Here is a 27019-nt window from a genome sequence, read left to right as displayed (position 1 = left end):
AATACTATTGGTGTAAGGACATTTGTGTGAAGACATCATAGTGATAGGTAGGTCTTCATAGCTCAGCTGACTCTCCTGTTTGTATGATAACTAGCCGTAACTGTATACTAAATGCCAGACAGGTCTTGTTTGTGAATGGCTGTAAATACAATAATGCAGTGTATAGTGTGGGGAATTTTTACCCGTTCTTCTTTTTAAGGGAAGTACTTGTACTGCCAACTGTCTCAGCAGTCACAGGCTTAAATTTCTGTGTGACTGTAACTAGGGCACTTCGGTATTAAAGTTAACGTCATACACCAGCAAGGCACAGTATTAATCTGAAGCACAGAGTGTCAAAACACTTTTCAGACATTTCCCTCTTCCGGTGGTAATTCGGTGGTAATTCTGCACCAAGAGTAAGTATTAGAAGTGTAAAATGAAATAGATGTTTGCGGGAAGATGCACGCTATTGATGTTGTTACATGACATACTTTTCTTACTGAACTCTTCAGGTATTTTTCAAGAGTATGTAGTAGGGTGAGTTCAAAATACACAGCGCAAATTGATGTGTGACACCATAGATTGTGAAACTTACTGCCATGGGTTGTCGTGGAAACAGTCTTCATGGGTTCAGAGGAATGACACATACTGGTTTGAAATGCCAAAACCAGTTTGGAGCTGAAAAAACTATCTGAACTGCTACTTCCTGAAATCAGGAGAAATGTACCTAGAAAAGTAATTACTGTAGGCATACTCTAGTGTTATATGTTACTGAGCATCTCTTACTACCCGTTGCCAGAAACGATACTGAGGGACATCTCTGGCCTGACTGAAGAAGGCACTTCTCGCGGGCTAAAGGAGCAAGGGCAAAAGCAGCAGTGGGCAAAGGATGTGGTCAGCTGTCTGTTGTTTTGGGCATTTCTGATTTAAATATAGTTTGCTTCTTCAGGAAAGCTTTGTATAATTGTTTTTTTGTTGAAATCTGCTGAATCTATTGAAATTTCACCTTCCTTTAGTAACATCTTATATTTTTACCTTAATACTATGCAAGAGATTAATTAATCTTGTGCTCATTGGTGTTCTGAATAAAGTCAAAACCTCCTTTGATCCCGCATTGGTAGGTCTTTCTGAGCTGTACCTGTCACCTCCATTATGGCAGCCGTGTGGCAGCACTATATCCAACACACCAGTAGAGGGCTTTGCTCCCGAAATATTAATTACATTACCAAGTTATAAAAAACAGTATTTCATGGTTGTGTCTCACAATATGACAGACATCGTCTCAGCTTCTTCTGAATCCAGTGGAATTAAATGCTGTCGTTGCTTTGATCAGATTTATTTATTTTTCACTAATGCTTACTTGCCTCAAGTTGATTAGCAGACAGGCATGTTTTGATGAAAGGGAGTACATCAATATTTAATTATTAGTAGGGAAATATTTTAAAACTGAGAAAAGGAAGTAATAACATTTATCAAAAAATAACTTTTTCATCATTAATGGTCAGCATAGGCAAACAAATCTCTTCCTCATTTTAAATTCTACATTTGCTGTTCAGTTTCGTATGTTCAGTTGCTTCCAGATTTTATTTGTAAAAGTATAAATTATAGAAGTAGAGTTATCATATTTATTTTCTGCTTCCTGACATGTTTCATATTTTATGTAGTTTGTTTAGAAAGAGTAATTCAGCTGAAAATAAAACAGTAATTCAGCTGAAAATAAAACAAACTCATTCTTTAATTTAGTGTCCTGGCTTACAGCATTGTTATGCTCTGCTTTATGAAACTTTAGACTACAAATATAAATAATTTATGAAAATAATTAAAGTTTCTGTGTTGGGCAAAACAGGTTTTTCATATTTGGTAAACCAATACAGTTGGATAGTTTTCCCAGGGTTTTTCCCCTCCTTCCCCTTCAGAGAGCATATGTACATGTTGCATATTAATAATAAAGTATCAGACTTCATCACTTACTGCTTTAAAAAGTGTATTTACATTAAGCTCTGAACCTGATTTCTATTTATGCTGCAGCTAGTTCAAAGAATCTTTTGTCATGTAGGAATTGGAGTGAACATGAAGATGAAATAAACATACTTTTTCTGAAGTGGAAAATGGAAGAATCAGCTACCATGGACTTAGGTTTTTAAGTATGAGAAAAGGACATAATGGCAACCTTGACAGTATCCAGATGTATATGGGAAAGGGACAAAAAGTACATGTGTACGTCATGAGAGTGGAGATAAAAGTTTTGAAGAGGGCTAGCATGGGAAATGAGATGTTTAAAATTAACAAGGAGGGATAGCCCAGGAGTCTTTTATGTATGTGTGTGTTTCAAGTGTTGCAAGTCACTGCAGTGTTTTACAGTGACCTCAGCGCTGGGTTTTCTTCTTCCTCCAAGCAGGCAGGAGAGAATACAATGGACTTACACACTTTGGTTGCCTAATATGTCTGATCCTGCAATCCTTTGCTTGCATGAGTTGTCGCATTGGTTGCAATGGGACTGCTCATGTATGTAGGGTTTCTTGTAGATGGGTTGGTGTGACCAAAGGCTTATGGGTTTGAGCTTGGTGTGGGCTTTGCAAAGGACAAGAATTTGCCTTTGTGGTAGCTGCACGATTTGCATTTTCTTTGAACATGACCCATCCCCATTCTCTTTTCAAGAAATACGGCTTGTCTTAAGAGGCAAAAAGTTGCTGTTCAATCAGTGTTGTTACATATGAGGCAGAACACAACTGGAGTATTCATACGCATTTTGAAAAATCCTAGTTTTATGCTGGTATAAATCTACAACAGTTCTAAATGCTATCTTGGCTATATTCCAGTGTTGCTGGGAATAGCATTTGACCATGTCTTAGGGGTAGCAATAGTAGTTTAGTGTACTGAGCTGCTGTTATCTTTCACTGGCACTCACCTAACATAAAATTCAAGCTGAGGGTGAGAGCATTGGGAGAAACAACTGATTGTTGTTGATCGATGAAGCAACTAGTGTCTTAATGTAATAATTGTCAGACAGGGAGGGGATTCAGAATATTTCTCAGTGATTCATGCTGGTAAATCACGCTGAAAATGATGGTAATTAGAAATCCTGCCTAGTGGTTATAGATATTTTGTTCTCCCTCTCTCCCTCCCCTTTTTCTTTTTTTTTTTTTTTCCCCCCCTCTCCAGTTGCCCCTCTTCCTCTAGCCTTTTCCTCACATTTAAAAAATGTGATTGCAACCTGAATTGGCTTGTTTTTTCTTTATGGGAGACAGGATCAGATGTCTGAAAAAAAGAGAAATAAAGTTAAAGAAGGTTATGCAGTTAGAAGTGCACCATAGGTTTAAACAGAAACCTTACTACTTGAATGGAGTTAAGATGGGTTTAATCATTTTATGGTAATTGCTTCTTTTATAGATGTCCCTGTGCAGACACCACTAAGAAGTGAGAACAGTGTGTTTCATTTAAGTTTATGATTTTTGTTTGGCATTAATTTGGAAAATAAAGGTTGTAGAACTATAAAGTATGGGAGAAAATAGAAAAGAAAAGGGTAATGGGGAAAAAAAGTATTCAGTCCCAGCATTTTAGGCTGCATTGTGTAGAAGGCTCCCTTTTAACCTTCTTATTGTAGTGGGATATTTTAAGGAAGGTGATTTTTACTGATGCTAATCAAAAACTATAAATAAGAGACCTCAACTAGCCACAACAGAGAAGGAATATTTAATAGCTGTAGGCCATAGTACTCAAGTTTAACAAAACTATATTCAGTGCTTGTGACCATCTTAATACATATATTTTTATGAATTAAAAAGCTACTGTTTTCTTTTCTAGTTCACCTTGATCACCAGAACAAACTCCATAAAAAATGGTAAGCGGTCTTTTTGGGTTTCTATGTGATAACTTAGTCACATTTTATATGCAAAATGCATATAAACACTTTCACTGAACTGTCTGTGCAGACATGTAAAAATTATATGTGAAAGTAGCTAAATTGCTTTGAAAATAGAATTCAGATTAGAACAGTGAGTGATTTGTCTACTCCTGGGAAGACTCCAGAGACACGACAGGAAAATAACAGAGGACTCTGATCATTTGCCTTAGATTTATAGCTTTTGTTTCCTTGAGGAAATCTCTTATTTCCATTTATTCCGCAGCTGAAAAAGCACAGACATAGAACTAAGTTAGACTTTAAAGTGTTCATTTCCCTTTTCCACCCTGATATAAAACATTTCTGTAATTTCTTTTTTAACAGATGTATTTTTAAAATTCAGATGTAAAAGGGGTTTTCAAGGGTCACTTTCAACAAAAAAGCCACAAAAAGTAGTTGGACAGACACCAGCATCACAGTTCTGTCTACATGAACTGGCTTTTTGTCTTCCTTTCCCCTAAATTAACAACTGGAGCTAGTCAGCTAGACAAATCAGCCAGCTGGATTCCAGGGCTTTCAGAAAAGTCATCAATGCCCTTTTTAGAAACATTTTAGAAGAACTGGAGATAATTTTTTGAGCTTTAAAAGAATACATTGTCATCTCTGGAAATACATAGAATGTAGGAGATAACTGCTTTTGTCAAGCTTCATGATGTTTCAAAACTGGATTTTTAAGTAGTGGAAAAAATAGACAAAATGTTCTAAAAGTAACCTGTGAATGTATCAGATTTGACAACAGGATATTCTCATCTGACTGCTGAAGAATTGAGGAGTCAGTCTGACATTCTTAAGCAAAGCAGGAACAGTAAATAAAACATTTTTCATCCTAGCTTTTAGGTGGTTGGATGATTAAGAGTGAAGAAATTCCATATGGAAGGCAGATGCTTTTCTTGCACCCACTCATCTTAAGAATAAATATTCTGAAATGCATGGTCTCATAGCAGCACAATGTTAGACCAAGAGGAGAATCAGAATAAAGTTTCATCTCCGTGAATTGTTACTTTTCAGGAAAGATAATTTTTCTGGACTTCTAAATCATGTAGCTGAGCCCCACAGTCCTTCACAAATAGGATGCAATTTTTGATAAGGAATTTTTAAGGAATGCAAATTTATTGTAGTGTGTTTTCTTTATGGACTGTATTAGTCAGAGGTATTTTGTTTCTGAGAGAAAAAAAGAGATAGCATTTAGAGATCTCTTATGGGATAATGGGCTCAATTTTGCAGAAAGAAGGAAAACATGGGAGTTACAATTATTATTCCAAACTCTCTAGCATTTGCATTATTGCCTGAGAACCAGAAAGTGAAAACAAATGTAATTAAATGAAATTAACCTCACTTGATATTGTTAGCATTAAATGAAAAGTATTTCTTAGATTTGTTTCTTCTGTTTTCATTTGGGATTTTTTTTCCAGAGGATCATTCTTTTAAGGCTACGGACTGGTGCCAGCGCAGATCAAGAAAATATGCTTAAAGAAAGATTTTTGTCTTGTATGCCCTTTTTTAAAAAAAACTAATAAAGGATTGTAAATGTCACATTCGTCTCTGAAAACCTCAGCTAATCTTGCCATAGTTTTGAATGTTTGCCAAAACATGGCTTAATTAAAATTCTTTCAATTTTAAGTACAGGCATTCCATTTTGGCCCAGATAAAATATTTTTTATGGAAATTAAGATGTGGGGGAAAGAAAAAAAAATTGCTATTTATTTTACTTGTTCTAGGCTCTAGTTTACTTTCTGGCCTTCGTTTAAGATCCTCTATTATCCCCTCTTTTTGAGAGTAGGATGAGGAGTGAGGTGAAATGGTCTGTAGGAAGGGGGCTTAAGGCTGGAGGGACTGTGAGGCTTTGTAGATGCTGGTGAAATCTGAACAGCGTGAAACTGTGTTTTTTCAGGAAAACTAAGATTAGCTGGAGGACAGGAGAAGGTGTGCTACAGTGTGTTTCATTCTGTAGAACTATTTTTTCATGTACTTTATCTGTGGTACTTTATTACCTCTTTTCATGTGTTGGTTGCTGATGAGTACAAAAGGGATATTTACTGGCAGCTTGCACTTGGCTAAATACAGTCTTGTTTTTGATCGAGGCCATGATGGATATATGAACTTGGCTGAATTGCCATTTGACCTTTTCTGAGAAACTTATTTTGGCAGGCAGATGGAGGAAATATGTTACTGGATAAAATGAATGCCTTTGTTTAATATGGAGGAATTTTAATCTCTTGTGTTTTCTGTCTGCGGATTTGGAAATCAGGTGTAGGTTGTAACACATACACCTTGGAATTATTCAGTTCTTACAACTCATGTGAGCGGCTAAGGAAATGTGGAACATATCCACACAGCATATCCCCTAAAAAGAACTGATTCCCACTGTAGTAGCACGAACACTTGGAAAATTTCTTCTGGACACTAGTACTTCTCCATTGCTAATTCTTCATTGGTAGCTGTGTTGATGCAAAAACAATCTCTTCTCAGAGTAATGAAGTGTAATGCACTTGCACTGTGTTATACTTGTCCTTCTCTTTCAGATCTATATGGTTTATCGTAGGAAAAGGATGACTGATGATTAAAAGGCAGACTTTTCACTTGCGTTTACAGTGTTTCTCCCCTCAATTACCGTTTGTTTTCTTTTTTTTTTCTTGGTGTTCTTTCCCTCTCCTTTTTTTGGCCACAGGAAGATGCCGAGCCATGGTATTCTCAGCAAGTGTACGCAAGATACTGGAAGCACTATGACTTAGCCATGCGTTGGATGCGTAGACACCAGAAAGCCTACAGGAAAGCCATGGAGTCGTTTTATCACCTACCGTGGCATCCTTTAGCAGCTTCTCCAAGTAGCCGCTACTCAGATTGGGATGGGAACGATCTCCCACATACCCACAACTATTCTTCCGGCTGTAGCCCACATGGCAGAGCTCAGTACCGGGGGGGACCTCAGCAGTACACAGGTGCCCACCAAGGGAGGGAGGATGCTGACAGGGACTCTGAAATGGAGGAGGACTCTGAGTCTGAAGGGGAGATAGAATATGACTTGAGTAACATGGAGATCACAGAGGAGCTTCGTCAGTTTTTTGCACAAACAGAGAGGCACCGGGAAGAACTGCGTAAGTCTGTGCTTTTTCTATGTTTTCTGGTATTTGGTGGCTGTAACGTTGAGTGATGGATGGCTTCAACGGCTACAGGTTTTGTAACAATTCACAGAAATAGGCATTGCAGGTGAGCAAGCCAAGCAGAATAAAGCAGTCTAAACTGGTGGGTGCACTTAAGTACCATTCGTTAAAAATAAGTGTCAGAAAATGTTTGAAGGTTTTTCATTAAGAGAGCGAGAAAATTATGACTGCAAAGAGGAGAATAACACACTTGTCCAGAAGACAATATTAATCTTCAGTGCTGAAGGAAAAACTCCAGAATTTTTATGGTTAAATCTAGTTAACATGCTATATGTCTTGAGAGGGGAACCCAGAGGAAGTGCTTTACTACATCACTAAACTCTAGAGTAAGCCTCAATGTATTTTATAACATGGAGCAGCCATTTTGTTTGTTATTTTTTGGCTAACCCAACAGTAAAATTCCATGACCTTTTTCTTCTCCCCCTGCATCCCTAGGGTACTCTTCATTCTGTACTATACCAGAAGTTTCTCTTTGTTTTGCATCTTGATCCGGGCCCAAGTCCTTAAGCAGGGTATATTAAGCCAAAGACTTAAGATTTTTCTCAGATCTTGATCCTCAGAGGTATTGGTCATCTTTGTTTCTGTTAAATCCTTAAAAGAAAGAAAAGATTATATTGTACTTTCTCGACACTTTACTGCATATACAAACGTTGCAGGCAAATTTATTATCTGTTTTAAGAAAGCAGCATGATGAAAATAATATTTCCCATATGACTCCAATAGGAAGTACCCAGAATGAATGTTTAATAGAGCTTTCTCTGAAAGAGGGAAATGTTGTAAAAATGCATAATAAAGGCAGTGATTGGGAGTGAGAGATAAAAATCATGTTATGCTAAGCTCTTTAATCAGAGGGTATCTGGTGAGCTGAAACACTTGAGCTTAACTTCACACTGCCCATCGGTATGATGCACGCACAGTTGCTCTGGTTAGCAGAGGAAAGTAAGTTAAGGAGCTCAGTGGTAGGGCCTGACATGCATCCCTTTCTCATCATGCTTTTGCAGAATCAGCTTGATGTTCTCTGTTGAAACATTCCTTTGATGAGGTACAGGATGCTTTAAGATGCTCATCTACTTCTGGAAATGCAGTACATTTTCTTTACATTTATTTTGTCTTTATGGTTAGTGGTGTTTAAAGGTGTGCAAGTAATTAAAGTGGTATCCTGGAAACTGGGAGATCTGTGCTCAGAGATGTTCTGTTGCAAATATTCTATGTGACCTTGGTATAGCTATTTCATCTCTTCCCGACCTCTCACTGGCTGCTCTTGCTAAAAACATGATTTGATTCTTTATGATGAGCAGGTGAATTGGGAAGAGATTTGTGACTCAGAATATAGATTTTACTTTTGTTCCTTTCACCACAGTGGTACTTGGAGCCTTTTGGAATAATTAGGTCTCTGCTGTGTGCCATGTACTAGCCTACTTCTGGGTAAGTGTAACTCCATTCATTTCAGTGGCACTGTTCCAGATCTTCGTGCAAATTTAAGCAGAATCTGGTATTTAGCTACTACATGCGTCAGTTTCTTTAATAGTTTCCCTGATAAAGTGAGTATAATAATAATCTGTAATTCCTCAAAGCATAAAAAAGTAAACAAGTACTTGATTTAATTGAAATTTAACAGTGCCACAGAACTCTTGAGTGAATGGTGCTATCTAAATACTAATTTTATGAGTAATTAAAAATACAGTATGATGTTCAGAAATAATTTTTTTGTGTGTGTGGTGGAGGAAAAGGAAAATAGAATAGATTTTTAATTCTGCTGAAGTTTCTCAAAAGAAGAAACATAAGCAGCAGGAGGAGGGGAAAAATCATTGTTTCCCTGATGGTGTGGAAATGAGCTGGTATGGAGACCGTGTTGAAGGCAGTACCACTCTACTTTAGGAAGTAATGTTATTAATTTTCCTGGAGGCTGTTTCTGCACAAGATGAAATTTAGGGGTTTGTTAAGCTGCGATCCATAAAGATGCTATCATGTTATATCTTTCATACTGTGCTGAAGAATGATTGTCATTCTGTATCAATGCTTAAGAAGATGGAGATAATGCATGCACAGAAGAAACCCACAATTACTTAAGTATTTCCTCTCTGATGCCTTTTCTTTTAATCCCAAACTGTATGTCCTGGGCTGCGCCCCCCCACCTTAGGAGCAGATTTGTAGAGAAAGTTGGGCACTGTAAAGCTCAGTAATCCCTGAAATTTAGGCATCCATCTCTGGAAGAGACATTTGTAAAGTTGAGGTAAGAGTTTTAAATTTTCTCTAAACTGAATGAGTATGTTTGGGCATGTCAAAGGGGAATACCAGCAGTGACCTTGATAGTTGGTTGAAGTATAAGCCAGCTGTTAGGGAATGTTAAGGGGAAGGCTGTGTCTCATGTTTCCTTTCTCTGGCATAAATAAGGGGCTCCAGGTGAAGTTCACAGCCTTTGACCCCTGCACTTGGGAGCAGAAATGTGGCTTGCTCTTCTTTGAAAATGAATGCTATGCAAGAGTTTGATAAATGTTTTTTGGCCGCTTGCAGAAGTGGGAGACACATGGGAAAAGAAGAGCAATGGGACAAATAGAAAGGAGAATTTGGCACATAAGGAAGGGGATACTAGTGAAGAGCATGGAGGTCTGATTTATCTTTGTGAAGGATGACCTCCATTAGTCTGGTGTTTTTCAAGCCGTGCAAAGATAGGAAATACTATGCAGCCTTAATGCAGCAATTTTGGACATGCATAATGAGAGTCTTGATTTACCAAGTAAGGTATAGCTGGTTTCCACACATGATCCATGTCTCATCAACATGTTGAAGGATAATCAAACGGACTAAAACAAACGCTAGCTGATGACAGATTCATCGCTTCTAATACCTGCTCTAAATGTGATCACAGATATCAGAGGATAAGATCTTGCAAACTTTAACTGTGGAAGACTTAAATAGGTCTGAGATGTAGGTGGGAAAGGCATTGGTGTCTGGATGGTGAAATGCAAGTATTAATGCTAATTGCAAAGAGAAAAGCTTCAAAGATAAGAAAGCCATCATGTCAGACTAGCCACAGAAGAAAACTTGAGGTTTATTTCATTTTTGGTAACTACCACAAACTTGAAGAACAAGCAGATTCCTAACTTCTGTAGCGATTTTGGGGGGTTTTTTTGTTTTCACCGTGGGCATTTGCAGTGATGGGCTGACTTGCACAGTAAAGCCTTTGAAACTGGCAAACTCTGAGCCTTGCTGCGTGATTTAACACTTCAGCAGTGATACAGTTGTTAACAAAAAACTTCTTTTAAAAGCAACCTCTTTTTTTGTCTTTGAATTCATGTCAAATTCTTACTAGTTTTTATATTCGTGCCATGTGTTGCAGTCAAGTTATGTGTTCCTGGAATGCGCCAAACTAATTGTGAGCAGAGTTTTGCTGAGGCTATATGAACTCAGACTTACTAATGCACTACAAACTTATCTCATATTCTGGATATACTGTGCATTTGGTTAAAATCCCTTACAGAGAGTTTTGATTTCTTTTCTCTTCAGTTGTTTCTTCATACACAGTCATAATTATGTCAATTGTTTTTGTTCTTCATGTAACCAGTGAACCTAATGTACTGTGCTTCTTGGGGATTTTTTTAGTTGCATTTAAAAGTCTTCCCTCTGGCTGTTGAAAAGCATGAAGTTACTTTCCTGGGTTATCATACCTGTCAGACCTAGGTAGTGTATTGAATTCTTCAAGCATCCTAGATGTAAAGGACAGAATACAGTAAGTTGCCTTCTTATATTTGCAAGAATTAAAAGAACAAAAACTAAGAAAGGAAGATTCACGAGCCTAACAATTCAGTAAATTGGCTAATTGCACATATTTATTACACTTTTAAGTTTAGCCTTTGAAATATGTAGTTTGTCCTGATGCAGTTTTTCTTTGTTCCCTTTTTACATATATAAGAAAATGACTACTGTTATTGAGTGAATACAGCATTGCAAGTACATTGAGAACTGTTCTGTAGTAGTCAACAGGCAATGAGGCAGTGTGCTTTTTTTAAAAACAAAGAAAAGCAAAGGGAAGTACCATCATGTCAGTTCATTACTGAAGGATAATAGTCTGTCAGTTGTTAATGCTATGACTATTTTTTTCCATTAAAGCCACTGTTTGTATTTCCTACACATACCCTCCAGCTTTTCCCAAAATAATGTTGTTTCAACTTAAAATTTTCATGCCAGATGGAAAACCTTTTAAAAAATTGAAAGGAAATGGTGAATGAAGATGTTTGTTTCAAATCTGCGATTTGTAGGGTTTTTCCTTTGGGTTTCTTTTTCTCTGAAAGATGATGGTTGCCACTGCCTCTTCCATGAAGAGGAAGTGATGGAATTTTCCATGTTTTGAAAATTGTTTGAATAGTACCAGATCCATGAGGTTTTTTGGTTCTGTTTAAGGCCTGCGTGCTTCTTAGGAAAATAAACTTTGATGCACATTTTTTGCCACCATGTTTTCCTTTTTTCCTTTGCTTTTGGTAAATGCTTCTCCCTGTTCTTTGTCTGTCTTTTTCTCCCTGCTCTTTGTCTGTCTTTTTTTCCATCAGAATGTAATTCAAATTCTTACTCTTGGTCACCAGTGTCTTTTTTGTTTCTTCTTCCCTACCCTAAACTGTCAAAGCATGTGGATGGTGACCTTATAAATATCTGCTGAACTTCCCTGGCTTTGTCAGCCTTGTTGCCACATGAACTTTTACCACTATCTTTAGAAGTTGAATTGCTGAAGCTTCTGAGAAATGCCTGTGAAATAAGAGTGCTTGCTGCAATATGTATGGGTGCTTGAGAGACATTTTGAAGCATGTTTTTTTGTGAACTGAAGGAGAAGTGTGAAAGGCTCTCCTTTTGCACCACATCTCTCCTCTTGATGATTGACCTTTTATCCTGTAGCAGCAGAATCTTGTCAAGTACACAGACTGTTTCCAATGTAGAGTCTGTGTTGTTTGGTACTGGAAGGCAACAGCTGAGAAAATGCCTCCTTGCTAGGGAAATAAGAAAAAGTGCCACAATTTTCACCATCTTAACATTGAAAACTAATCTGTATTTGCAAAAATAAACAGTCTGAATTGCACTTAGAGAGCAACAGTTGGGCACAGTTTTATATCCTGTTCATAAGAGACAAGGTTATCTTTGTACTAATATTATCAATTTGGGAATACAGCCATTCCTGGAGTATGTGATAGTCAAGAAAATGCCCTTGGATCTCATACTAGAGACAGAATATGAGCTTAGAGGAATGTATAGCTTTTCTGTGTGGACCTCTGTCTTTCTTATCAATCCAACATATTTTCAACAAAATGGACATTATGCTATACAGGTGTACTTGCTGCTACAGAAGTTAATGGAAGTGAGACACTAGAAAGTTTGAGGTGCTGCTCAGGAAACAGTGTGCTTTCTCTATCACTGGACTGGATGCAGTCAGAAATGGATGTCCTCTGCTGCATGCTCAGAGTTGTGTAAGGGTTAATATATAGAACTGGAAATTATACGTGAAGTCTTCATTTGTTATGTGCCTCAGGCTGAGACTCTTTGACAGTGCTTGCAACCCCTGAAAGTACACAAGAGCAAGGCCAGGCTTGTTGTTTTGCTGCTAAGGGATGCCCCAGGTTTCAACTCCTAGGTGGCATCTGAGGATGCTGTGGACGACACTTCCATGCATGCAGCCTGGACAGTTTGGTGCTGGAATGCTGCTGCCCTGTCTGCCAGTGGCTGTACTGGGCTCAGTTCTTCCTAAGCATGCTGTGGAGTACTGGTATTTGAGTTACAGCAGGTTTATAGCTAGGAGCATGGGAAAAGAAGCTCATGCGGTTCAGTGTAACTGTAGTGTAGACATTGCTTTAAGAGGAATGACAAGATGTCAAAACACCTCTATTTCCTCTTACATTTGATGGAAATGACGAATGCTGTCTTAATATAAAAATATGTATTAAACTTTGGAAGCCTGTGTTTGAAATTGTCACCCTTTATTTGTCTCTCTAATGTGTTCTTGCTATTATAGTGGAGATAGGACATACCTCAGGTGGCTTGTTGAGAGGTTCAATTTACTCATATTTATAAGGGATTTTTGAGTACCTCAGCAGGAAGTAAGCAAAACCCTCAAGTGGCAGAAGAATGAGCCATATGATCTGAGAAGAATTGTTTATTCCAGACCTTTTGCTTAACAGTTAAGTTAGATGTCATCCCTGTGACCAAAAGGCATTCTGTCGACCTCATCTTTGCTGAACAACTATGGGATTCGAGCTACCCTTTCTCCCAGAGAGCTATTATCCCTAAGTTATTCATGAGTCACAGAATCACTAAGGTTGAAAAAGACCTGTAAGATCATCAAGTCCAACCATCAACTAACACCACCATGCCCATTAAACCATGTCCCACAATGCCTCGTCCACATGTTCCTTGAACACCTCCGGGGATGGTGACTCCATCACTTCCCTGGGCAGCTTATTCCAGTGTCTCACCATTCTCTCAGTAAAGAAATTTTTCCTAATATCCAGTCAATAAGAGAAGTCTGGTAGTCTTGTATTGTTGCTGCTCTTAGTAAATCAGTGCTGTGGTAAAATTCCTTCTGATTGGGCTTGTCTTGAGGATATGAGAATAAGATGTGCAGGACAAAGACAGATCGTTGCTCCTCTCAGCTGCCCTGTCCCTCACCATTGGTGTGCTAGATCTGCTTTTGATAGCTGTTTCTTGATAGTTGCTGGTCTCAGAAGGGTCCTGTGGAAACAGGTCAGTAGCTTGCTGTGATGGATTAGCTATTGGAACTTTCTCTTGACAAAAAATAAATACATGTCGTAATTCAGTTTTTAGGTCAGACAAGCAGTGTCAGCGCCTGTTTTGTGTCCATGTGGTTTCCAAGGCCTGAGGGCATTGCTGTGACGTACCTGGGCTCTGCAAAGCTTTGTCCAAGAACCACCAGGCAGACCCCAGGGCTGAGAGGCCACGTGTGGAACAAGGAATCCGTCCCTGGTCTTGTTGTGAGAGCAAAAATAGCTTTCAGAAGGCTGTTATGGAAGATTGCTTCATATGGGAACAGTTTGGTGTGGGAAGACACAGATACTACTTACACTTAGAACTGGTGCTGGTAATTTTTTGAAGGCAGGTTTGCTGCTTGCCTGTGCTATTAGCATCTGCAGCTGCTCTGAGTGACTGCTCTAGTCTTCCCTTCATTCTTTGTCCCTGCAGGGGAGCCTATGAAAGCAGCTGCAGCTGCTGTGGAAAAGAGCAGGTGAGACCATGCTAACAGACAGCTCTAGGGAAAAGTGGTGTAAAAGCTGCTCTGTGTTAATCATTCGTCTCGGGCAGTCTGTCTTTACAGTTTATACAGTTTTCCATTTCCCCTAAAATTCCTGGTTCCATCTAGGTGCCAAATGCAGCATTTCTGGATCTCTAAATGATTTTACTTAGGAGAGAGCTCTGACTCAGTTCTGTGCTGATAAATCTGAATTAATCCGCCTTTAGCATGATACTCTCAGCCTTGTAAGTGGACAGTGACAGTGTGGGCTATGAATTAAGCGTTTTTTAACAACCTTTTTTGTATCTACCTGATGGAACTGTTGCTGTAGCAAGAATGTTTGAAGTTTCAGGCTGTACAGCACTGGTGTGATTGTGAAAAGCATTGCCAAGGACCAAGGTGGAACTGGACGTAATGATGTTGTGTGCTTTCTATGCTCCTTATCTATAAAATCTGCTCAGAATCTACAACAGACCATGGCAGCAAAATATCTCAAGCATTACACATTTTAGGTCTCTCCGTTATAAAGTAAACCTCTTGTACAAATTTGCTTGGAGACACATAATTTATCTCTGCTAATTTTAATGGGGTGTTTTTAATGCCAAGACTTCAGAAGCACCATTTACTTTTCAACATCTCTCACTGTGCCTCAGTTTTATCAGAAGCATCCAGATGAAATTTACATCCATCGTCATTAGGTAAATGTAGATGCTGTGGAAGCAGAAACTGAGAGTTTGGAGACTTCCATCTGCCTGGGTCTTTTTGAAACTCATTTCCTCGCATGCTCAAAATCAAGTGAGAGGGGCAGACAGAGGCTGTTAGGCTACCCATCTCAGACTTGGGTGGGCTTTACAGACTTCTGTCATGACCTTGGACATGCCATTTGGGACTAGATCCACAAAAGCTTTCAAAATAGGTGGAATTTAGAAACAGATTTCCAAAATAATAATCTTTCTCTTCCAACCATGCCTTCAAGGAAGAAGGGAGCTAGTTAGTCATACCCAACGGATGATGCGTCTTAAACCCCAAGGTGCAAGGGAACATTGTCGCTCTTAGCCTTTCCAGTGGCTGGGTTGAGCACCTGTGCCACCCTGTGATGTTATCTGCCTTCCATTCCAAGGAATCTAAAGCACCTCCTGCTCTAGGAATTTGTGTCCTTTTTTTTTTATTTGGACTTGTAATACGGGGGTGATAGCACTTCCCTGTCTCTCAGAAAAATAGAAAAGGTTGCTATGACAACACACTGAGAAACAGTTGTGCTGCAGCCATATGAAGTACTCAGTACAGATTGATCCAGCTGTTCATCAGTGTTAAAATTGTTACTGGCCTCCAAAGTATCCAGATCTGTTTATCTGCATATCGGAGCTTCCCCTGATATTTTCAAGGAAACATGTCTAAGTTGTCAAAACACTGTAGTACATTGAGATCATGGAGACAATGTAAAATGAAGAATAAATCTTAAATGGATATTTGTACTGAAATTAGGTTTGTACTGAAATAAATAACGTGGGTGTTATACTGTTGATTGTTATTGTTCACATTTAGCTGGATAAGAATCTCCTGGGTTTAATTTCATTTCTAGTTGCTGAAGTGGTGGTTGTTGCTCTAAAAGTCAGCTCTGTATTCACATAAATTGGAGAAACTTTGCCAGGGAATGTAGGTCTCCAAAGAGCATGCTGGGCCTTAATTTTATATGGTTGTTCAAACACTAACAAGCCAATGCTGGGGTTCTCTTACTTTGCACAAGCCTTGCAGAGCACCTTCAGTTCTAGGAGGTCTGCAACTTGTGATGTGGTTGCTGAGCAGAAAGCAGGGTTGGAAGACTAGCTTTAAAATTTATCAGTTGTCATTGCTTTGGGGTTTTTGGCCGCTGGTATGGTGGGAAGGAGGCTGAAAAATTGTAGAAGAGTCCAGACTGTGGAGACTGCATCATGTGTGCCACGTTGGTGGAGGAGGTGTTGAGGTAGTAGATAGCAGAGCATCTGGCTGGTTTTGGAGGAGTGCAGGAAGAAGTATCTGCCTTTTTCTGGCCTCTCCATTTCTCAGTAGGTGAAGCTGGTGATGTGTAGTTATTTGCATTCCCTGCTTTTATGTTCTTCCTTTGGCATTAGTTACTGACCTTTCTTATGAACAGGCTATCAGGCTAGATGGGCTTTTAGTCTGATGGTTCTCCTCATGTAAAGCCTTCTCTTCTTCAAGTCACTTAAACACTTCCTTTGTGTGTGAATGGCCCCATTGAAGTGACAGAGGGGAGACATGGAGCTCCCACTTCTTAAGAAGTACAACTTCACTTTCTGAAGGGCATGATGCCAGCTGCCTTTTTGAAAGGAGACAGTGCTCAGACTTCTACTCCAGCAACCAATTCTGGAATTATTTCTAGTGTCAAACATTTCTGTCTTGCGGAAGGGACAATAGACAGATATCTGCAGGTTTTCTCTGGCATATTTTCCCAATGTTTTTTGTTGTGTTTTTAATACCAGGCATAGCAATTATGTTCATGTATTTAAGTATGTTTCATTTCATTTACTAGAATGCTGAAATGAGCAAGGAGAAACTCGGAAGGTCAGAGGTAAACTAAGTTTCCAAAGCTACCCCTCAGACCTTTCTTTCACAAGTTGTGATATATTTTGCTGATTCCCTTAGTTTGACCCTCTTTCCAGATGGCTCTTTCAAAATGATTGGTCAGGCAGCACACTGTAGTTTACTAACAGCATGTAAAAATTCATATTTACTTTCTGAAATTAATTTTATCTGGATTAGAGATTATTATTTAATTCCGCATGTCTGCGGTAATACTAATGTATGGACCTGCCAGATAACTGAAAGGTCAGTTCATAGCCTGAGTATGCTTCCTTTCAGAAAATCAGTGACATGGTTACAGGTTGCTCTCAAAAATGTTTTTCAAATGTTTTTTATAAAGTTGGCAGATTTCCCTGCATATATTACTGAGTTGCTTTCTCATGTCACACAATAAAACAAAGTTGAATTCAGCAGTGTAGTCTGTGGCTGGAGTCAAGAAAGAAATTTCAATGTAAAGTTCAAATGTTTGAGTTTTATTTAGAAGATTGGTACAGGCTACTTCCTTTTTTTTTGCCTGAAAGCACCAAACTTTCAGTATTATTTAGCTGTCTAGCGCTCTGTACATCATGGAACACTTTCTTCCAACTGCATGTGCTTAATTTCTATTCAGGGCACATGTAAAAAGTGATTGTGAAACTTAGTTTCTTCAATGTGCTGGTTTGCTTTTAAAGAAGCACTTTTAAATTTGAACATTTCCTTGTTCAGTCTCCTCTGACTGTGCCATAAATGTATGTGTATATATGGATACAGTTTATATATAGATTTAAGTAATCCTTCTGTTTACTCTAGCACTGGTGTCTTTGTCTGGCATCAGTGTTGTTGCCATCAGTGACAGATTGGAGTTGTTTTGGGGGATGGGAGTGCAGAGTCAGCTGGTCTGTATTTAATCTTATTGCTATAGACTTGATCCTTACTAGAGGCAGCTGCCAGTGCCTGATCCTGTACTAATTTCTAAGCAGTGGTCGGTCAGCAACTTCCTGGCTGTTTAATTCTGTCAGATGGCACAAGTGTACAGTCTGGACACCTTGGTGTCTCTGGTGTGATACAGATCCCTGGTTATGCTGTGCTCGCCTGTGTGTTTTCTATCCTAGATGGACATATACCTGATTATGAATTACATGTAAAGCATTCAGCTTTCTAGTGCAGCCTTTCACTTGAGGTTCCACTGGGCTAGCTGGTTGCTTCATGTTTATGGGGTTTGATTGTTTCAGTTCATTTACTGGTTGGCATAAGAATATCCCTTCTTAAGGGTTACATTGTGGAAGGTAATAGAAGAAAATAAAAGAAAGGTGATCTGTTGTTTAGCTGGGCAGTAACCAGTGTAGCCTACTGCTAGTGTAAACATGGACATGAAGGCTTGTATTGTTTCTGTCTAGGATCTTTGGCAGTTTGTTTTGGAGACCACAAGACAACCTTTCTTGGTTTTTAATCCTATTTCTAAAACAAAAATTGGCTTCTTTATTCTCTGGTTAACTGTGCAACTTTCTGCCAGCTACTTAACCCACAGATTTCAAAATAATGTGAGATAATTAATTCTTTAAAACTCTCTGTCAGGTAGGAAAGTATTAGATTCATTATACAGATTCATTACAGAGAGGCATGTGGTTAATTAGCTTGAGAATGATCCATACCACCCAGTAGCAAACCTGGAAGTGGAACACCTTGGTTCTAACCTTACTTCCTGGCTTTCTATTCATTTTGATTTCAAAGGTAGCTTCTCTCCACTTGCTGTATTGGTAAGTAATTTTGCCCTGTTTCTACAGAGCTGGCCTCTTCAAAATGTGTAGAAAACCTGTATTATAGTGAAAGAGATGGTATCAAACTGAGTACTTCAGATTTGCAAAATCTGTTTGGTGTCTGCTTAGATAGCCCATTGCAACTGCATCTTCTTAGGGAGCACACTCTCTTGCCTTAGACTGTTTCCTGTTTTTATCAGTAGGTTTTCAGTCAGGCTGTGCTTCAATGAACACGTCTTGGCGCCAAAGCCAGGTTAAGCAACTTTTCTTCCTAGCCATTCACTCCTGCTCCAGTGCTGCCCTTGTAGTTCAGTGTGTGTGGTGCCAAGACACCGAACTGTACCAGGATTAAATATAACTTGTTGGGATTGTTTTGGGGGTTTTTTTGTAGGATTCGTTGTGTGGCCCCTTAGACAACTGTAGTGGTATCCTTGAGGGGCCTGAGGGCTGGAGCATGCAGCTAAGGGAGAAGGAGGGGAGCAGAAACTGCATAAGCTGGTTTTGTAGCTGAGGAAAGAAAAATGTCTGTGGAACCATGGTTTCAGACTGCCACAAGCCTGCCAATGAATCACATCTGCTCTTACTTCAAAGCCTGTAACAGAACATTTTCTTTTTTCTTGAGAATATTGCATTGCTTGTGGATATATGCGGTGAAATATTCAATTTCTTTTAACTCATTCCCTCCTCAACTAGCAGATGGAAAATTTGTCAGTGTAGATACTTGGGGTTTTAATACCTTCAGCATTTTTGGTAGCTCTCTTTCATGGTGGTTTGACTGTGGTGACTGAGAGCTTATCACTGCAGGCAATTACTCCCTGGAAAAGTCACTTTTATTCCAAATTAGTGTTTTCAAGCCAGCTACAGCATTTGATTTTTCTGCATAGGTTAGACTGCTGGCATAGTAAGATAGGGCCTAGCTGTCTCCACTTCTCCTGTTAAAAATGGGAAGGGGGAAGTTACATTGTGTCATCTGTAATCCTTTTGCTACATTTTTTGCAAGCACAAGGTTTTAAATTTAAGAAGTTTAAACATGTCTATTTTTCCCAAGCCAAGTTACAGCTAGAATGAGGCTGTTCATTCCACTATAAAATCGTCACTCTCTTTCAGTATGTTTCCACAATTTCTGTAAGTGGCTTAGTGTTCCAAAGTAACCCTCCAGCAAGTGAGACTGTGCTGTTTTCAGCAACCTGCAATATTTTATCTTTACAGATGTGGGGATAAGTCACAATTGTTTGTATCTAACAGGCTCCCACTGATGGAAACTCTTGTCCTGCAAAGCTTTGCACTTGATAAAGAGTAATGCTTGAGATGTCAGCCCTCTGAAAATCCAGAGCTCTGTAAAGCTCTGTAGAAATTAAACTCCTTGAATATCCTGTTTACAAATCCTCAGATCTAAATCCTTATTGTGTTGGAATTCCTTTAGGCAAGGATTTTGGGTTTCCCCATGATGTGCCTGGTTCATGCAAGTACAGGTGTAATAAAATGGTCTGATGCTATCACTTCAGAAAAACTCATATGTAAGTTTATGGTAAAGGTACTTAGCTTTTCTAGGGAGATGAAGGAGCTGGCATTTTGCATTGAGAAGCCCGTGTGGGCAGAATATTTAACACAGCAGATAGGCTTGTGGGAGGTGGCATTCAAAGAGAGAACTAGGAGTTTTTAATCAGTAGAAGTGGGTAGTGTTTTTAACTCTGTTAGTGTGGGCTGCTCAAGATCGGCTCAGGTAGCATTTAAGACAAGATGAGAAAGCTCAGAAAGTGCACATGCAGCAGTAACAGAAAATCATTCATCATTTGAAATAAGCAGACAAATATGTGAACAGGGGTATAGGTCAGTCTGAAATCATGGAAAAGGAAAAACAGATCAAGGCTGGGGAAAGTGCAATATTTCCTTGAAGAATAATGTGCTAACTAAGCAAGAAAATGAAAGTCAGTAAAGGCCATGTGACACTTATGAGAAGCAAGCCCTTGGTCTCTTGCTGTAACTACCATCGTGTGGGGCAGAACGTGGCAGACTGCGGAGTGTGTGCACCTAGAGAACTGTGGAGTAGGCTGCCTGTGTAAGAAACGTCGTCAGATTGCATATGATCACTCCTACAGTGAGCTAAGGGTTGGATGTATAAATATTAAGAGCTAAAAACGGTACAAGAAACCACACAATTCTGGGTGGTTTTTATCTTTCATTAAAAATCCAACATAGATAATTACCCTCCCTACTTTTATCTACTTTTAATGTTGAAAAGTCTCTCCATGGAGACTTCTCTCCAAATAAGGGAATTTGTTTGGGTTTTGGTTTTGAGGTTGTTTTTTCCTTGGGTGGTTTTTTTTTTTTTTTTAATAAGAAAAGGATGAATTCCAGAGAGGAATTTTTCTTTATTACTACTTAAGCTTCTCAAAGGATATTACAAAGAAGGAAGAGCAAAGTGAATCAAACTTATGGAAAGTATATGGTATTCTCCTTTTTATAAAATAAGAGAAACGAGGCATCTGAGTTTCTAAGGGCCTATGGGGAAGATAGCTTACATCTTGAGGGGCTTAGGTCATAGTTCTGCTGAAAGTATGTAAGAGGGCATTTGTGTGCATATGAAGCCCCAAATGCAGTGAATAGCTGAGATACTAGTTACTGTTTATCCTGCTTTTGGCAATCCAATAGAGGTAGTTTATATTTGCTCACTTTTCAGCTAGTATACCCCAGATTAAAAGTCATCCGTAAAAGGTGGGGAAAGTGGGGGGGGGGGTGGGGGGGTGGGGGTGGGGAACAGCAACCTAAACCTTTCTTTCAAAAGGCCTGGAATGACTGATGATGTCCCAGGATGCGACCTGAGTTAGGTAGAGATCTCAGCATTCCTTAAAGATGAAGAAAAAAGGCTATTTACTGTGTTTGGAAAAAGATGTTGCAACCTTTTTTTGACCAGGTAATGATGACTTCCAACTTGGTAGGAATAAGTTAATTCTGAAAAGAGCTTCAAGAGAGGAGGAGCATCTTTGGGAAGAAATGCAGCTGATCTATTAGGAAAATGTCAGCAATGCTTTTCCTCTGTGCAGGACCCAACCACCACTGCAGCCTTGTGAACATTTGCAAAACACTGTTCCATGATTGGGGGAAGCTTGCCAGTAGTTGAAGCTGAATGCTGTAAAAGAAAGCACATTTATTTTAGTCTGTGTGAAGTGGAAGGAGGAACTACTTAGAATTGTGTAAAAAATATTTGTTTCACATTTTTAACTTGGCAGCACAATGACTTATGAATTTGGAGTGTGAAACTCTGATTTGAGAATGAGCTGGGGACTTCATTGCTGCAGGCTGAGAATTAGTGTTTTGGTAAACCTTTGCTACCTAATTCATGGATGAATATTTGGTACTTGCTTCAGAGAAATTCTGGTTGCCTCTATAGGTTTAGGGCTATAGACAGTTTATAATTTTGTTTGTCTTTTCCATTGTTAGATGCTTGTTGTCATCTTTTTGATGAAGAGGTAGTTGCACATTTAGCGCAAGTTGCATTGTTTTGTATTGTTCTTAAAGTAAATTTTGAGGTAATGGAAAGAACCCAGACTGCTGGAAATAAGAGCAGTTCTACTTCCCAGCCCCTGCCCCACCAAAGAAAGTTTAGTTGGCATCTCAGCAAGACAAAACTTTCTCTGCTGTCATCTATTTCTTATCTCTATGTTTGGCTGGAAATACTGCTTTTGGAAAAGCAATAGTTTACATACCCATTTATTTCCATGGCTTCTCTTTCCTTGATTCTCTATGACAGCAAATAGTGCGGTCACTGACGGTGGAGTACATCATGGTAGTATTTCTCCACAAATAACTCGTTTGAAACTGCAACATATTCCACACAGCTACAGTAGCATTACCAGCAACAGCTACCATGTTCTATACTCAAATTCAGCCTTTGGTAGAAAAAACCTGTGGGTTCCTGTAGCAGATTTTTGTCCCCAGCCTCTGCCTGGACTCTGTAGAGCTGATTTACATGTCTCTTTACATGAGACTCTGTAACAGAGTTGCTCTGGGAATTTTTCAACCAGTAGCTATGGAATAGTAAAAGTCAGGTTAGAAAGTTAAGGGCAGTACATCTGATTAGTGTAAAGTAAAACATATACTCCAGACATTCATTAGGTAAGTTTGAGAAAGGAATTTAAATTGGTATTATTATTTTGATTGTTAAGATCAGGCTCTGCAGGTTTATGAACTACTCTGTGCTACAAAATGGAGTGGTGCACACTAAACTGTAATCCACTCATCCATAATAAAGCTTCTGCTAGAAACCCATTTAATTTCCAAAGAGAAGAATTCATTATCTATCTCCAGAGAAATTAATTTTTCTTAAGTGTTATTGTGTGCAATGAGCTTTCGGAGAGTGTTCTACGGCAAGCAAGCAAGGAAGCAGCTGTCTCTAGCATACAGCTATGGAACTAATGAATAAAAAAATTCCCATGGGCAATACAGATGTACAAGGAATTATCTTTGTGGCCCAAGAAAGTCAACAAATACGGGTTCAATTCATTGCCCTGCCAGACTTTTGCTGTGTAACCTACAGTGGGAGACATTGTTTTTCCAGCACAGATTTTTGTTTTCTGTGTAACACTATTCAGCATAATTTGTATCAAGTTCATGCTTAAAAGCATGTTACCTAGTTGTGGGCAGTCTGGTGTCCCAGGAAGTTTGTTTCCATGGGGTGTAAGTGACCTGTGTAGTCACAGCCTGAGTGCTATAGCCTGTCCTTGTAGTGCTGGGCCCTCTGTAGGCAATGTTAGTTCTTTTAATTCAGACCTTCTGGATAAAGTGGCCTGACACCAAATAAATCTGACTCTTCCAAAAGCGCATATGGACTCTAATGTATATTTCCCCATGAATTCTGGCAGTGCAGCCCACTTCAGGGGTGTGCCCTTAAAGCAAAATCACAGAAAGTAAAATGTCTCTCTGGAACAGATTGCTAATAAGCCCTTAGGCACTCCTGCTGTTTGACTACCAACATAAAGCTGGATGGTGTTTGAAATGACAGGACAAAAGCTTTCTGTGTCCTTGTCAGACAAACAGATGCCAGAATTGAAGTTTCTGGTTATACTGTTTAAAATACCTATTTTCTGTCAATGAGGTACAGGGGATAATTCATTTAGTAAGGCTGACAGACAGTATGTTGGCTGCTCTCTCTGTACAGTACTTTCCAGTGTAAAAATAAACTGCAGATGCTTGACACAGATATGTCAGGATACTTAACTTTGGGTTAGGGTTTGCAGATGTCATGTGCTTTGTGGAAGCTAAATCTCTGTCTTAGGGGAAGGAGGGAAGAGGTACATGGCACCGAACACTGAGAAGCATGTCCTGTATGTGACCAATGCATCCTCACCTGTGGACACTGTCACTTTTAATGTTGTTTTTTTTAAAAAAAAAAAAAAAAGTGGTGTCATTTCTGTGATGCGGTTTTGAGAACCGTCATTTGTTATTGGTAGGCGAAGGAATTCAACTGCCAGGTGATTTTCTTCATCTTGTAGAAATGTCCCCATAAGAGGGGAGTCTTGTATAGCACTTCACTGTTTTAACTGCATAGAGAGTTATTTGTTCCATCAGAGCAGCACCCAGGAAGTGGAGGTATGTTTGGACACACAAAATCAAGTTCTTGCTTCCCTATTGGGCTTTACCACAGAGGATTTTTGATGACAGATTGGTCCAAATGTTTCACCTCTCTGAACTGTTTTAAATCCTCTTTAAAAGACGTGTTGCAGGGATTTATGTTGTGTGCTGTTTTGATTTGTCTTCAAAGCAATAGCAGTAATGCTGTCAGTTTTGAACTTTGCAAGTTCTGAGAAATGGATGAGGTTGTCTAGTTTATCTAAATGCAATGCTTACAGCTGTGTTTCATTGGATGCACTTGATGGCAGACACATGACAGACTGATTTGTTCATTTTCATAGAGTAGTAACTGATTACATTTTCTCTTGGCTATGGTTCAGCTAAATTTGCATTGTCCTGTGCATTGTTTCTTTATCTCAGCTGTCTCAAAGTCATTACTTTGGAAACCAACTCTCTTGGCTTGGGAATATTTTTTTTATTGTGGGGGTTTTTATTTGGTTAGTTTGTTTTTTTTTTTTTCCTTTTCAGGGCATGTGTATGTTGGGGAGAAATGAAGCAATGCTGATTTTTACTTGTTATTACTAATACAGAGGTTTTCTACAGTTTCAGGATTCAATTCCAGGATCATCTTCCTTTCTCCCCATTTCTTCCAGCCTGGCTTTATCATGATATTTGGTAGGAATTTGTCATTATGCATAATGAGCACAGCAGGACAAGTAACATGCAATTTATTTTGTAAGTTGCAGAAGTTGGCTGCACCCTAGAATGTGTGGATCTCTGCCCTCTAGACCCAGTACAAATTTGGATATGTAATATTTAAAAAGTTAAAATAAAATGCGATTGGTTGATATCTCAGTAATTTACATCTCTTGTGGTTTATTTGTCTAGGGAGACAACAGCAGCTGGAAGCTGAGCACCAGTATGTGGAGGCTGATCAAGACCTTCACAAAAGGATGGGGCGTTCTGTGCAGCCACCTGCAGAAAGACCTGGGGAGAGGCGAATGGCAGAAATGAAGAAACTGTATGGTGCTGAAGCTCCCAAAATCCAGGCAATGGAGGCTGCCATGCAGCTTATCTTTGATAGAAACTGTGACAAAAAGCAGCCCAAATACTGGCCCATTATTCCCCTTAAGCTGTGAGTACCTGGACTGTGCTCTGACCAGGCACAGAGCTGTAGGGACAGCTGCCTCAGTCAGGTTGTGCTGCTGAAAGAACAAACTGCAAATTTTGGGTTTGGTTGGACTTTGGGGCAGAGGCCGGCAAGGGCAGAATGCTTCTTTGCCCAGTGTTCCTTTTACGCTGTCTGTCAGTGATGGTCACAGTCCATTCTACCTACATACAGCTGTCAAGTACTAATAGGAGGGACGGTAATATCAAACCTGTCTAAAGTCATAGTTTCGCTTATTGGATACCTGCCTGCCTTGACCATGCTTGCAAGAAACAACACCTATACTCAGTGAACTGGGAAAACTTAAAGCGACGCGAAAAAGACTATACAAATTGTCTGCTCTTCCCATTTAGGAAATTGAGTAGTCCCATTTTTCAGTCTTACTTAACATAGTAGCATTTGGATCCTGTTTAACACAGCACAGCTTGAAGTGTTATGTCTGCTAATTTTGGATTTTTTTGAGAACTGGGAGCCCACTGGGCAAGATACAATATATCAAATTACTGTAGCCCAGCCATTTGAATTCTTTGTCAGAGGTTTATAATAAAGCAGGAAGTTTTTCTTCCAGACTGATACTTGTCTGGCAGGAGTTTGACTCTAAAGTAAAATTACATAGAAAAATGTTTTAATAGGGGGAGTGGGGGAGAAGCCTGATGTAGCCCTGTCTGTTAGAGATCTGTTTAGCAGAAGAGAAACTTAAAAGGACAAAGCATTCTCAGCGCCAGTGCCTATAGTGATTTTTGCCATTCTAATAAAAAGCACTTAATTGGTTTGAAGCTTTAAACAAGATGTATTAGTTTGATAGGCTAAGGGTACATCTGTACGCTGTATACGGAGGTGTGGAAGCCATGTAGCCCTGAGGGCTATGTTTATTTTAGGTGCAGCTTTTCCAATGCCCACCTCCATATTATATGCAAAAAGATTAAACATAGGCAAGTTAGGTGTGCCTCTGTGTATAATCATCTGTCTGCACAGGCTGTTTGGTTCCACTTCTGTCACTCTTTACTTTTGGTCAGTTGTGCTTGCCCCACTAATAGCTGACCAGGTGGAGTGAGGCACACAAGCAGCCTGTGTAAGAGGCAGAATTGGCCCCTCAATACTGGTGACTCCTTAGAAAATGGTATCCTGAACACTTCCAAGGACTTCCTGCGAAGCACTGCTGCTACATATCATTGTGTGCTGAAGGGCTGTAGTTTGTATTAAGCAGCATTTCCATGCCAGGGCAAAGGAACCTTATGCTGTTTTAATTGTGACAAACATTCGTGTGCCTTTCTGGCAACAGAGGAAGGTCACAACTAAAATTCTAACTTCATTCCATGCCCACTGTGTCTGGTGTGTCTCTGTAGCAAGTGTAGTTTGTAGTAGACACCAGCAGTTGCTGTGCCCTCTGCAGCAGCGGTTGCACTGAAGCAAGTCTGTGGCGCAGTTTGGAGCATCTTTGGTTTTAATAGTAGTTACTATGTTTTTTCAAAGCAGCATTTTCATTCCAGTTCCACCTCCTTCACTTTAGATGTGATGAGATGGAGTTAAATTGAACACTGAAATTAAAAGCCCCCAGTCTCCAAGGCTTGTTACTGGTGTGATTAATCTGAAAAACTTGTGTGAGACAGGAGAGGGAAAAGGGTTATGAACAGTCCTGCATTTGTCTTCACTCTTGGTTTTGTCAGAAATTCAGTGTTTTGTTTGGGTTTCCTT

At 39.3% G+C, this 27019-nt stretch overlaps 1 protein-coding gene across 1 annotated transcript; it reads left to right on the top strand.

Annotated features, from left to right (window-relative positions):
- On the top strand, positions 1-27019 carry GEMIN8 (gem nuclear organelle associated protein 8). Its single transcript, XM_059820796.1, has 4 exons — positions 1-47; positions 3784-3820; positions 6549-6975; positions 25045-27019. The coding sequence occupies exons 2-4, from the start codon at positions 3818-3820 to the stop codon at positions 25293-25295; spliced, it is 681 nt and encodes a 226-aa protein (XP_059676779.1). The 5' UTR covers positions 1-47; positions 3784-3817; the 3' UTR covers positions 25296-27019.

The sequence above is a fragment of the Gavia stellata genome, chromosome 1 (genome assembly GCF_030936135.1).
Source record: "Gavia stellata isolate bGavSte3 chromosome 1, bGavSte3.hap2, whole genome shotgun sequence".
Taxonomy (NCBI): Eukaryota; Metazoa; Chordata; class Aves; order Gaviiformes; family Gaviidae; genus Gavia; species Gavia stellata.
This window is presented reverse-complemented; position numbering and strand designations above follow the sequence as displayed.